The sequence below is a fragment of the Sapajus apella genome, unplaced genomic scaffold, assembly GCF_009761245.1.
Source record: "Sapajus apella isolate SASKATOON/1434 unplaced genomic scaffold, GSC_monkey_1.0 scaffold4, whole genome shotgun sequence".
NCBI lineage: Eukaryota > Metazoa > Chordata > Mammalia > Primates > Cebidae > Sapajus > Sapajus apella.
The window spans coordinates 57752726-57766339 of NW_022436944.1; the positions used below are offsets into that span (position 1 = coordinate 57752726).

At 51.6% G+C, this 13614-nt stretch overlaps 1 protein-coding gene across 10 annotated transcripts in view; it reads right to left on the reverse strand.

The window, feature by feature from the left end:
• Positions 1-13614, reverse strand: part of SCN5A (sodium voltage-gated channel alpha subunit 5) — a 100510-nt gene that overhangs the window by 7298 nt on the left and 79598 nt on the right. For 6 of the 10 annotated variants that reach the window (XM_032270613.1, XM_032270625.1, XM_032270585.1 and 3 more), the window contains 6 exons: positions 10226-10399; positions 6391-6513; positions 4195-4476; positions 1930-1983; positions 1157-1294; positions 502-606 (listed from right to left, as the gene is read on the reverse strand). In XM_032270613.1, the coding sequence (XP_032126504.1) occupies positions 502-606; positions 1157-1294; positions 1930-1983; positions 4195-4476; positions 6391-6513; positions 10226-10399 (876 nt within the window). The remainder of the gene's footprint in view (positions 1-501; positions 607-1156; positions 1295-1929; positions 1984-4194; positions 4477-6390; positions 6514-10225; positions 10400-13614) is intronic. The other 4 variants (XM_032270662.1, XM_032270654.1, XM_032270634.1 and 1 more) reach the window with 1 other exon arrangement.

A 13614-nucleotide genomic window follows, 5' to 3' on the forward strand; every position in this document is an offset into this window, starting at 1 on the left:
ACACACACACACACACACACACACATAAACACACACACACACCTTTTTTGGATAGTGGCTTGATTGGGCTAAGGGAGTCAGACTTGGAGAGGACACAGCTCTCCAGAGTTCCTGGCCCTCCCAACCAGGTGACTCAGGAATCCGGCTCCCTGACTGTTCTGGGGGTCCAAGGATGAGGCTGTGAGTGGGGGTGGGACAGGGATTTGAAGGCTCCCCTGCTTTTCCTGAGGAAAGCCTGGATCCTTGAGAGGAAGGAGGGGACTTGCTCAGAGACAGAAGGGTTCCTGTGGGTGGGGAGTATCCCCAGGATGCTACATCCTTCTCATAACTTCTTCCCTATTTGTTTGAGGCTGGGACCTCTCTTCATGATCAGATATCTGATAGTGCCCCTCAGGCTGGGCTGAAAGAAGTGGCCCTGAGGGGTGGCTACGTGGCATGAAGGCTTCCCAGGGACCCCCAGAAGATCCACCCCACTCCCACAGAACCAGGAGCCTAGCTCACCAGGGGCCGTGGGATGGGCTTCTGGGGCTTCTTGGAGCCCAGCTTCTTCATGGCATTGTAGTACTTCTTCTGCTCCTCTGTCATGAAGATGTCCTGGCCCCCTAAGTGCAGAGAGAAGGCGCCAACTTCATTCTGGGGTTCTCAGAGGTCCCAGCATGAGGGCACCGGGATCTTGCCTCCTTGATTAGGATACCAGGGTCAGCCGACTGCTCTTTCCACAAGCCCTTTCCCCCTGCCAGCTCAGCCAGCCTGTGGGTTCTCTCTGTTCACTTGGTTTGCTTACAACTCAGTCAAAGTCCCTCTGATGAAGCTCTGGAAAGACCAAGGGCCTGCACATAGACCTTACCCAGGACTTCTGATTATGGCCTAGGTGAACAGTTGCAGCCCTCACCCCAGCTTCTCCCAGAAGCCTCATCTCTCAGGTGGATTAGGGCAGGCACGGGGCCTCCCACCAAAGTCCCTTCTTGTGTTCTTACAGGCATAGGCATGCTACATCCCTGCCCACACCCTTCTCCCCACCTCATTCCCACAGGAGCAAGAAGAGGACCATCCCCAACAGGGACGTTGAGAGGGGCCTGGAGCCCGAATGGCTCCTCAATCCCCTGGCACCTGCCCTTCCCTGCCCAGCCCAGTGGAGAGCTGGTGCTCTACGTATCTTTTTCTTCTGTTGGTTGAAGTTGTCAATGATGACACCGATAAAGAGGTTCAGGGTGAAGAAAGACCCGAAGATGATGAAAATGACAAAGTAGATATACATGTAGAGGTTGTACTCCCACTGGGGCTGCTCTTCGTACTGCGAAGGAGAAATCACACAGGGAGATCAGACAGGCTGGGGGCTTGGGTATTGCATGGGGAAGGGCGGGGGGCAGGGCAGAGGGATGGCTAGGGGTGTCCTTTCTGTGGGAGAGAAGGTGTATCTAGAGGAAGGTCACCAGCCCAGTTATGTGAGTCTGTGAGCCAGAGGTGGGTGGGGATAGAGGCTGGAGGAGTGGATGGTGGCAGGGGAGGACAGCAGACATGCTGGGCTCAGGGCTGGCTTAGTATCAGTGTCTATTCCGGTCCCGGGCCAATGGGAGGCTGCAGTACATGAGGACCTCTCTCAGTCTTGACTGAGCTGTCAGTGTGACTGGGTGGGGTGCAGGACATAGAAGAAACCTGATTTGCATCTCTGTTGCTTCCACCCCATCCTCCTGGGGTAAAAGTCCGCAAACTACAATGAGTTTAATTTGAAAGACATTTGAGAATTTGGGGACTTCTTAGGAGACCAAGCAACCAGGCCTGGGCATTCCAGAGAGGCTGACCTCCAGTGACATGAGACCTTGCCCTGGTGGGCTAGGCTTTCAGATACAGACACTGATTCCCTGGTGGCCAAGCAATGAGGAGCCTCCAGTGCCTGACTTGGCAGGAGAGGCCACTGTGGCAACCTACCCCCCTGGAGTCCACAGCTGCATACATAATGTCCATCCAGCCTTTAAATGTTGCCTGGGAGGAAAAGATAAGATTAAGACAATCATTTAATTCCGCATCTCGCTTGAGCTATTTAGGGCTCTGGTCTAGAGAGATGAAGCAAGCTCCTTATGAAAAGCAAACCACCCACCCCACCCCTTCAGTAGCATCCTGGGTGGTCAGAGAAAAACCTTGTTTAGGGCTGGGGGTGGAGGGGAAGCAGCTGAGAGGACACCCCAAGAAGGCCATGCAGCAAGGAATAAAGCTTCTTGATTAAGCCAAGAGTCTGAGGGTGCTTGCAGGAGGACTGCCCTTCAGATCCATACTCATTTCCATTTCTAAAACGTCCCAGAATCCTGCCAGTGATTCTGTCAGGGAGACAGAGGTCGAGCTTAAACGCTGTGTTCTAGACTCTAGGGCTGACCTAGTCCCCCTTGTCCTACGTCTCAGAGAACCATGTGGCTTCTGCTCCATGGACTTCCAAGGTGAGTTCCCGAAGAATCTCAACCTTCCCTTGTACTTCAGGGGGTTCTTTTGCCAATGGTGTGTTGTAAATGGTTAACAGCTGACTTCCCAGAAGGAAAGAAAAAAACCCTGATTGTTGGTTTGCCGATTTCTCTTGTGTAAATATTCCCATGGCATGGTCGATTTCAGGTCACCAATGTGAAGTTACTCAACGGAGTTGAGAAGAGATGTATAGGAGCTTAGCATTATGGCACTTCCGCTGTACAGACACGATAGATGTGGGATACCTCAAGAGCATAGAGGATAATACTAAAAGGTAATGATGAATCTTGAGTATTTATTACCTTGTTTTAATACCATTTAATTTTATAAGTTTATAGAATTTAATTTTTTATCATGGCTGTTTAATAAACAGCTTGCAAAATTTCTGAAAATGTAACAGCGAGCTCTTGTGAGCTGGCACCAGCCGGCTCCAGTGCACCACACCAAGGGAGTAAAGAGGGAGGCTGAGCCACAGAGGGCCCTGGTGCTGGCTGCATTGTCTGCCCTAGTCTGGGCTGCTATGCAGAAAGAGCCCAGGAGACATGCTCGGTGGTGAGGCTGGCTCTCCAGTGAAGTCTCACTTGTGTTTCTGGCCAAATCCAGTCCTGCCCTGAGCCTCCTTTCTCAGCACCAGCCCAGCTAGACAAACTTCCTGTGCCTTATGAATTCTCATGAGGCAGGCAGGGCAGATGGGGAAGCTGAGGCCACCCACAGTAGGCAAGCTACTTCAGCTCCGTGTACCAAGAGGCCCTTGCCTGTAAAGACAGGTCTGGAAATAATTTGGAAACTGCTGGGGACCACCCAAGGGTATGAGATACTTATGACTGAATTCTTCCCAAACACCGAGGGGCTTTGCCTGAAAAGGTGAGCAGTTCTTAGTCTACAAAGGAGGCCTTTTTTCCAAAGTTCCGACATTCCGAGGGACAGCTGCAAGAAGAGACAGCTCTTTGTGTTTGGTGCTAATCTACCATTGTCCACTAGGCAGTGCAGGGAGGTCTCTGTGGGACTACCACTGGGGCTTAAGGGATAGTGGAGGTGTGAGTGGATGCATAAAAAGTTTTCAGGTGAGAGTCTGCTGAGTTTTCCTCTGCTTTGGGGACCAGAGGCAGGTGTCTGGGCTTAAGATTGGGATCGCAAGACAAGCATGCAGCTTTATGCATTGTGGTTCTGTTCGCATATCTGTTGTCCATGCTAATGGTAAATTAATTTTATGGAATGTATTATAATCACTGAAGCCACCATACTCACAAAATCAGTGGAAACTCTAGAAGGATTGTGTGTGCTTAAACATTGCACATCAAAGATGGAAATATGTCCTTTTAAACAACACAAGAGCTATCACTATCTTTTATAACAGAGTGGCCACAGTCACAACCTTGCTAATAGTTCAGTTCCTGGGTAGTCTAGTCTTTCATTTTTCAGCCTGTGCCATCACACTGCCTCACTTAGAGCCTGAAGAGGCCAACTTGACTGCTGGCTGGGGAGCCGGTTCTATGGCAGCACTGACCTGTCCCCATACTCTGCAATTTGGAGAATGTGGTATTGGTTCTAGAACTGAAAGTCTGGGGATCTCCCAAGGAGCCAAATCCCTGGAGAGCCCTGAGCCTCCTTTGGGCACCGTGATCCTCCTATGAGGATCCAGCATGGCCCCAAGCTCCCCCTCCTGCCCACTTCGTGGGTGATGGCCATGCTGCTTAACAGCCAGTGGGAGGAAGGAAGTGCCTTTTCTCCAGGACTTACCACCTGCAGAAGGGCCAGGTACCCGGCCCCCACGTTGTCAAAGTTGACTTTCACCTTGGTCCAGTACAATTCGCCGGTCACGTTCAAGGACTCACACTGGCTCTTGTTGTTCACGATGGTGTAGTTCAAAGGCAAGTCTCCCTCCGTCTGGTTGATGCACCTCCCAAACTTCCCCGCGAAGAGGTTCACACCCATGATGCTGAAGATGAGCCAGAAGATGAGGCAGACGAGGAGGACGTTCATGATGGATGGGATGGCGCCCACCAGCGCATTGACTACCACCTCAAGTGGACAGAGAGGTGGCTCAGTTCCTGGGGGGCTCGGAGCTCATGCCCTTTTCAAGATCCCCCTACCCCACCGGCTGAACTCCCTGGCTGCAGGTGGGTGTGCAGGTCCCATCATGGGAGAGGCCAGCTCCACGGCCAGCAGCCCTGGTGGGGAGTGAGGGGAGCACACCGTAGGGTCTGGTGTGGCCTCAGAACGTCTGCTCTCCTTCTTGCCCTGAATCTGTGATCTCCAAAACTTGTTTTTCACCAAGGTGTGTGCTGGTTGAGGATGCCAGCAACTTGATGGGAAAGGACCCCTCAAAACATGTCCCCAAGGAAGATTTTCAGGCTTCCTAAAAATCTCACGTGTCCTTACATTCTCAGAACTAAATTCTGGTTTATTTTAGATTGTTGCCATTGGATGGATGGGTGTTCTCCCCTGAAGTAGCCCAGAAGACCTCAGTGCAGTGTCTGGAGGGTGCTGTGGCAGTTCTCCAGTGCTCCCGTTAAGAGCAGAGTCAGAGAGCAGGCGGCATGGGCACTCCCATGACACCCGCTGCCCAGTGAGGGGCTCTCAGATCCCATGGAGCCACGGCTTCACGCTCTGCATCTAAACTCACAGCACCCTGGAGAGGATTCCCTAGTAGAGGCATTTGGGACCCTCCACCCCACTCAAGGACAAGTTCCCAGCTGTCCACACACCAGGAACATGTGTGCCACACTGACTGGAGGTGAAGCTGCTGTGGACTGTGTGGTGTGGCCCAGATGCCAGGTTGGGGCCGCTGTTCCCCAGCAGGCACGCTGAACCCTGGAACAGGGTGGGAAACTCAGCTCGTAGGGCACCAAACATCAGGGTGCAGAGTGAGGTGAGGAAGCCTTGGGAGTTTGGCCTTGGCTGGCTTTGTGGCCAGTGGCCACCGCAGAGGCATTCCTGGCACCTAGTGTCTCCTCGTGTCCCTCTGGAATCAAATGTCCTTGCTCCCAAAGAGACACTTAACTCTGAATAATAACTTGTGGACGGTTTCCCACCAGGAATGAGCTATCTGTTTCTCCATGGATTGGGGGTGTGGGCAAGGTTCAAACCCATCAACCAGCTGGTAAGCTGAGCGGTGTGATGGTGTCTGCTGGGTCAGTGAGAGACAAATATGTCTTCTGAAGTCACACAGAGCTGTGTATGTTTTGGTAAAAAAAAAATACCCCACACAAGTACACGCAAACACACACGTGTATTCGTTTTCTTGCTACATGTCATGACTAATGTTTTTCTTGGTGGGTTTTCAAGTCTGCCTTATTTGCTCACATTCTTTGGTAGAATGTGGTGACTTGGAAAATGCATAGGGATCTGCACGAGGAAAACAGTGTGAAGGAGATCACTCATCACACGGTTACCTCCTCTCCAGCCTGATCCTGGGAATGCAGCTTGCTCTGTGCCTCTTCCCTCACCCTCCTGACCACAGCCCCACTGCCCATCACAGACGGCTGGCAGCCTGTGTCTGTCAGGAGGCAGGGCATGCAGAGGGGCACACAGAGTGGGCACACAGGGGTGCAGCCCAGCAGGACAGCTGAGGCACAGGGGTCCTGGTGACAGTGGCCCGGGGTGCAGCTGAGACCCCTGTGCCCAGTGAGTCCTGCTTCCTCTCCTTTGTCTGGTGCTCTCCCAGCCCTCACGGGAGCCCACAGGGCAGGAGGGTGGTGAGCCCTGGGGGTGGGTGAGCCCTGGGGGTGGGTGAGCCCTGGGGGTGGGCTTTCACAGCCATCTACCCTCAGGGTGCCTCCATGCCTAGCTGTGCCTCTCCTGGAGGTTCGGGGCCATGCTCCTACCAAGTCAGCTATAGCCACAGGACAGCAGAAACACAGGGAGGGGCCCTGGGTGCGTCCCTCCGTGGGACTGCCTCCCACTCCCTGGTAGGAAGGCAGCCACCTCCCTTACCCTCATGCCTTCAAATCGTGACAGGGCTCTCAGGGGGCGGAGTGCCCGCAGCGTCCGCAGTGACTTGATGGGGCCCATCTCAGCAAAGCCCAGGGTGTTGGCCACCAGGCTGACCAGAGAGACCTGTGGGAGGCAAAGTGGAAGTGGGGAGGATGGGGACAGCTCCCCACCATTGGGGACAGACGGTAGGGCTTCTGATGCCCCTAAGACAGTGCTGGGTCCACTCTTTATTAGTCCTGGGTTGGACTGTCATCACAGGCTAGCTACACATTGGGCTAGGCTTCCTGGAGCCCAAGCTGGGGCGAGCCCAAGAGTGTCCTGGCTTCTGGGCCTTTACTGAGAGGCTGAGGTGTGTACTTCACACACATGCTCTGTAATAGCCACACTAACCCTGCGACGCTGGGATGCAACTCCCCTATTCTACAGATGGGAAAACAATTCCAGAGGCGCCCTGCTGCTGTGGCAGAGCGGGGACACAAAGACTGGGCTTTTGGTCTCCACATTCTTTCCTTCAATTCAAATTCTTGGACCTGTCTCTTTCTTCCCCAAAGAAGCCCTTTTTTGGGAAGGAGAGGCAGTCCTGGGGTGAGTGGGAACAGACAGATAATCGTGGGGCATTTTCCCAAAACCAGACTGTGCGACATTTCAGCATCTTCAAAGGAGAAAAGCAAATGTGGGGACTTGGTGGCACCAGGAGCCTCAGGCCTCTGTTTCCTCTGCCCTGCCCCTCCCAGGGCACTTCCACTCTGTGGATTTTATCCTTCTAAAGCTCCCTGGGCATCCGCTCCCTTCTTACTTCACCGCTGGCCTGTGATCACAGGCTGAAGATGGCCCCCTGCCTGACCTCCCCTGCAGTCACCATTAACACTGCCCTGGTGCCCAGGCCAGCCTGGGGTTAGGAGACGCTGGGGGCAGGGACCTGACTCCCACAGCCTCCTCCCAGGCTTGGCAGTACCAGGTGGGAGGGAGCTGGGCAGAGGCCTGGGGGAGGAAGAGGCTCCAGACTGACTTCTGTGTTGCCCCCACTCACCACTCAAGGATGCTGGGCTGTGGGCCCCCAATCCTGGAGAGGCGGGGGCATCTCTCAGGGACCTCTCCTCGAGGGCGGGGCCTCCAGAGCGCCAGCCAGGCCCATGGTGTGCCTGCCAGTTCCTAACAGGCCACCTTACAGTCTTTGTTCTTTCTAAAGCTTGCCCCATCCCGTCTCAGGTGATGGCAACTGCCTCTCTCCACCTGTGCAGGCCACGGTGCTTGCTGTCATCCCTGCCTCCTCTGTCTCTGACACCCTGTGTCTAACCCGTCAGGATTTCCTGTTGGCTCTGCCTTCAGAATACATCTGAAGTCCAAACATTTCTTACCACTTCTACGGCCACCGTCCTGGCCCAGCCGCCACCGCCACCGTGTCTCCCTGGATCACTGCCTGAGCCTCCCAGCTCTTCTCCTTGTTTCTACTCACGGGCTGTCTACCCCCGCCCCCGTGACTAAGTGACCCCTTAAGAAAACCTGTCAGCTCACGGCAGTCTTCCGTCCAGAGCCCTCCGATTCCGCCCTGCTACCCCACATCATTCTAAATCAAAGCCCATGTTTTTTTCGGAGGCTGCAGTCTGGCCTCATCTCCTGCGCTTCCTTCTGCTCCGTCGCCGTCGCCTCCCCGCCTTCCCTCCAGGACGCCAGGCGGGCTCCGGCCACACGGGCCTTGCGCTGCTCTTCCAGCCTCCGCTAGGAACGTCTGCCAGACATCAGCCTGGCTAACCCCAACTTCAAACGCACTCAAACGTCACCAAAGAGAAAGAGGGCCGACTGTGACCCTCCTATTTAAAGTGTAACCTGCGCCTCCCCCGCCCCCCGCTTCCCTTCCCGGGTTCTCTTTGCTCCATGGCAGATTCCGCTTCCTCACATAGTGTGTCAGCGGCTGACTGGTCATGCTGATCGCAGCCACTTCCCCGATGTGGGGAAGAGCTATTTTGTTCCTGAGATCCCTAGCACCGCAACAGTGCTTGCAGACAGTAGAGACCCAGTAGCAATTACTGAGAAATAATGCAGAATTCATCTTCCTTCCCTAGACTCTGAGGCCTGAGACACACTTTCCCGTGAAGCCTACGGATGGGGTGGGGTGCAGCGGCATGGCCAGTCCTGCTCAGCCTGGGCACGGCTGCTCCCTGCTGTGAGCCTCGGCTGCTTTCTCCACAGGCTCCCTCTCCTCTCCTGGGCCTGGACAGGGAAGCACTGGCAGTTCCCTTTCTCTTGCCTTGGCTCTGAGCCCCCCAAGGTGGCTGGTGGCTGTGGGGGGGCTTCCCAGAAGTCTGTGCAGAGACCCTCTGGCCTGCCTTTCGGGAAACCCTCAGCAGGCCCAGCTGCCTAAGATGCTGGGGCAAGAGCGGGTCCGGGACCCCCCGGGCTGAGCTGCCAGGACTCCAGGCCCTCCCTTGGTCCCTTCACAGGGAGGCCTCAGGGGCCTCTCCTTCACCTCGGGGAGGCTCTGAGGGCTGGGCCGGGCAGTCCAGTGTGTCTAGAGCCCCCCTTCCATCACAGCACCCCTCACCCCAGCATTAGCAACCTCTCAGCTACCTGGGGCGATAGGAAGAGGCTGGACTGCAGGTCCAAGGACCTGGGTCTGCATCTCTGTGCCTCCTTTCTACCCAAGGCACCTCTGCCACCACGGCCACCCACAGTCTGACCTCCCACCCAGCCTTGGTAGCCTGAACCTGGACTCTGGCCAGGCTTGCTGGGGCCTGAGCCTCTGAGCAGGGTATGGAGATGGCTCAGGCCTGAGTCTGCTCAGCAGCCACAGGAAAGACAGCCCCTGCTGGTGTGCAGAGCCCGGTGTCAAGACTGGAAGCCATCAGCAAACCCGGTGCCTCTGGAAAGCCCACTTCAGGCTGCAGGTCCTGCCTCCCACGCTGTTTGGTTGGACCCTGCAGAGAGGCAGCCCCACCTGACCCTTGGCCTTCACTCCCTTTGACCTTGGTGAGTGCAGACCCAGGGCTGCCCTGCACTGACCCCTGCTCCTCCCCCCTCAGCTGCTCTCCCTCTTGACTGAGGTCAGGGCCCCTGTCAGACGCTGCATTCATGCTGTCTGGCACCCAGCAGTCGTGGGGCCTGGGTAGCTGTGGGGCAGGGGCTTCACGCTCCATCTGCCAACCGGGTGTTCGGAAGCCACAATGACCCCCTGCCCCAGACCCTCCTTGGACACAACCCGGGCAGGCAGCCCTCAGAGCCACCTGATCATCTAGGGCAGTGACCCAGAGCCCCTGTCCGGTGTCCATGGCTTCCTCCTCCTCCCGGGTGACTCCACCCCTCTCATCCTCCCCAGCTGGTACCTTCTCCCTGAGACAGAGGCTTTCCCACGCCTGCCCAGCATCCCTTCAGCAGCCTTCTCCCCCTGGCCCGCGGCTCACTCTGCCCCCTTCGTGTGTGCGTGGAGGCTCTGAGCTGGCCATGTGTCGAGTGGGCCTGATGGGCACTCAGTCTGCTGTAGAGCACAAGCTTGTCTGCTCACTTCCCGGTCTGGACCCTGAGCCCCCAGCTCCTGCCCTGGCTCACGCCCTTGACTGCTCTCGAACTATCCCCCAGAAGCAGGGGCCTCCATCTCTCACTGCTGTGGCTCCGAATAGGGGGCTCTAGTGGCAGGACCCTGTCTCCCATTTCTTCTCTTCCTCTGAGACTGGGGCCCTGAGGACAAGGCCTGGGTCTCTCAGACTCATGTCCTCCTTCCCCTCTGCCTCCCCTTCAGCCTGCTGGCTCCCATCGGGACCTCTGCCTCAGCTCCTCCTTCTGCACCGGCACCAGCAGTGGGTCTCCCCGTCCTCTGTTCCCTTTGCGTGCCCACACTCACGTCCACGATGAGGAAGTCGAGCCAGCACCAGGCGTTGGTGAAGTACTTCTTGAAGCCGTAGGCCACCCACTTGAGCAGCATCTCCAGCACGAAGACGTAGGTGAACATCTTGTCGGCATACTCAAGCAGAACCTTGATGGTCTTCCGCTCCTCTAGGTAGATGTCCTCGAAGGCCTGCAGACAAGGCCGAACAAGGCGGACATGGAGTCTGTACCACTGCTGATCCCACCCTGCATGCAGCATCTCCTGCTGCCCAGGAGAGCGGGGACGGGGTGAGAAGTGCAGCGGACAGGGTTCCTCCCAGTCAGCGTTGGACTAGACAAGTGTGCCTTCCAGGCGGGCCTGTGCCACTGCCGGCCATGAGATGGCCTTACATGGTAGCTGGACAGCAAGGCAGAATGAATGGGGCAACCCTCTCTCCCTTCACAACGAAGATCAAGTCTGAGTTTTGGGCCAGGCCTTTCTAAAACTTGCCATTTTATCTCTTCTTCTTTTTTTCCTTTTTTTTTTGAGACTGAGTCTTCTCTCGCACTGCCACCTGGGCTAGTGTGCAGTGGTGCGATCTCGGCTCACTGCAACCTCCACCTCCCAAATTCAAGAGATTCTCCTGCCTCAGTCTCCTAGCAGCTGAGATTACAGGCGCCCACCACCATGCCCAGAGAGGTTTTTGTATTTTTAGTACAGATGGGGTTTCACCATGTTGGTCAGGCTGGTCTTGAACTCCTGACCTTGTGATTCACCCACCTCAGCCTCCCAAAGTGCTGGGATTACAGGCCTGAGCCACCACACCCGGCCAAAACTTGCCATTTTAACAAGGAGAGAGGATATGCAGACTCAGCTCACAGCTTTCTGTTGGAAACAACATAAAATATTTTTGTTTTCACTCCATTTTGCTTTAGCTTTATTTACTTTATACATTTACTTACTTTTCTTGGGAAAAATATTGGTTTCCAATTAATAATGATGAAGTTTCACTTTACAAAACATGTATTTAAATAAGCAAAAACCAGTGAGAGCAGATGTAAAGCTGAATTTTAAAGAAATGATAGTAAAAGTGGTTTGCAGATGTGATGTTTAGGAACCACAGGCATAGCGTCAAATCTCCTGCAGTTCTCACGCTCTAAAACTGAGAGTTTCCAACGTGCTAGGAGTTGTAAGTCTTTCTCCACCTCCTCATTTCTGCCTCAACCCAAATTCCTGAGCTAACAGAAACTCCAGTGGCTCCCAGAGGGTTTCTACCTCCAGCCCACTGACTTGTTCCTGTTTCTCTGTCCAGCGTGTGCTCTGAGGCACCCGTCTAGGCAACTGAACACGTCACTAGGGTCCTGGGGGAGCTGCCTCCACCTGCCACTACTGGGCCTCTCCGTCTGACTTCAGGGCCTCTTTGAGCGACTATGACCCAGGAGACCAGAGCCGTTGGCACTGCTGAGGCATACAGATGGCTCACTGGGCCAGTGTAGACGGAATGACAGGATCATTCAGGTCCCAAAATGGACTTTGGAAGTTGTTCAAGATTAAAAATAAAAAAGTAGTTGTATTGTATATTTTTGAGTATAAAAATGTGTACATCTTATAAAAGTTAAATAGTATAGAAAGTATGAAAAAGAAAGTGAAAGGCATCTCTAATTTCATGATGCCAAAGTAACCACTGCTAACATTTACATGAGCATTCTTTTTGACAGTGTGTATGTGTGTGCACACACACACAATCACAATTTTATTTGCTAAATATTTGCTTTGAAATTACTTTCTCCATTAAACAATATGTTGTGAACATTTATTCACTCAGTGACATGAATATATGCAATAATATCTAACACTCTTTTAAAAGGCTGCATGATTTCATTATTTGCACACACTACTATTTATTTAGCCAATAACCTTATTAATCATGCACATTTCAGTTATTTACAGTTTATCCCTAGTAGACATAAAGTTGCAGCGGACAGAGGATTGTTGAGGATAAACTGGGTTTCCAGGCCAGAGGTGTGCTTTTGGTGCAGTCTGGGAATGGGCCCTTCGAAGGCAGCACCAACTGACACTCCATCTCCGGGGCAGGAAGGGGGCTCTTCTCCAGCACCCCCACCCAACATTGCTGTCATTTCTCCTTTTTCACTTTTCCCGGCCTAATGAAAGAAACTTGTATTTCATTACATTCTCATTTATTTTATTAGGAGCAATGCCGACATGTCTTCTTTGGATATCTGCAGTGTTCCTTTTGTGAATTATCTGTTCATATCCTTTGCTGGTTTTTGTATTTGAGTGTCTGGTTTATTTGGGGATATTAACTCTTTGGTAACACCATCTTGGTTTCTTGTGTGTCTTTAAATCTCACTTACTTTTGTTTACCTTTAAATCTCATACTGAAGTTCTATATACTTCATTTTCCATTATTATTATATCATTTACTATGATTATATCATTTATTATAATTTTCATTTAGTAAAATTTTTGGTGTTGTGCTAAGAGAGCCCTATTTATTCCAAGTCTAGAAAAAAATGAGATTCTTAAAACATTTTTTGTGGTTTCATTCTTTTACATTACAATTTTAAAAATTAAACGTAGTTTGGTAAGGGGTAAATATCCATTTTAATACTTTTTTTCAGAATCTGGCTCATCAACTGCCCCAAGACTTTAAATAATCCACTTAAAATAATCCACTTAAAATATTAAATAATCCACTTAAAATCCATTGATTAAAAGTCAAGTTTATCATATCGTACATTTCTTTATTTACTTAAATCTATTTCAGATCTCTTTATGTGGTTCTACTGTTCTGTGTCTATTCCTGAATTAGTATCACATGAATTTCTCTGGACATTTTAAATAATTTTCAAGATAAGCTTTACCAATGTTTTGTCATATTTACTTAGAACTGTTGAAAACTTGTTATTGCACTGAATCTATTAATTACTTTAGGAACTAATATGAAGTCTTCCTATCCAAGATGAGGGTATGTTTATCTATTTGTTCTGTTTTATACTGCTCGGCAAAGTTTTACAGTTTTCTTCATGCATGTCTTATACATTTATTATTATATTTATTCCTAATTATTTGATGCTTGCAGTACATGGCATGTAAGAAATATTTGAGAGCTGTTGCTTATGACTAAATAGCTTCTCTTAGGATAAAACATCAACAGCAACAATTCTTTGCATGTTCATTTCATAACTGGCTATATAATGTTTTAAAAATAGGTTTAAATTATTTTCTAGGCAATCATATTATCTATAAATAATGATATAGTTCTATCGTTTTTAACTCTTGCTCTTATACTTGACTGGATTAACTTCAATTATTTTATTTTCCAACTTTTATATAATGTGTTTAATTTTTAAAATTAATTACACTGGCTAGTAATTCAAGACTATTATTAAATAATGAGCAAT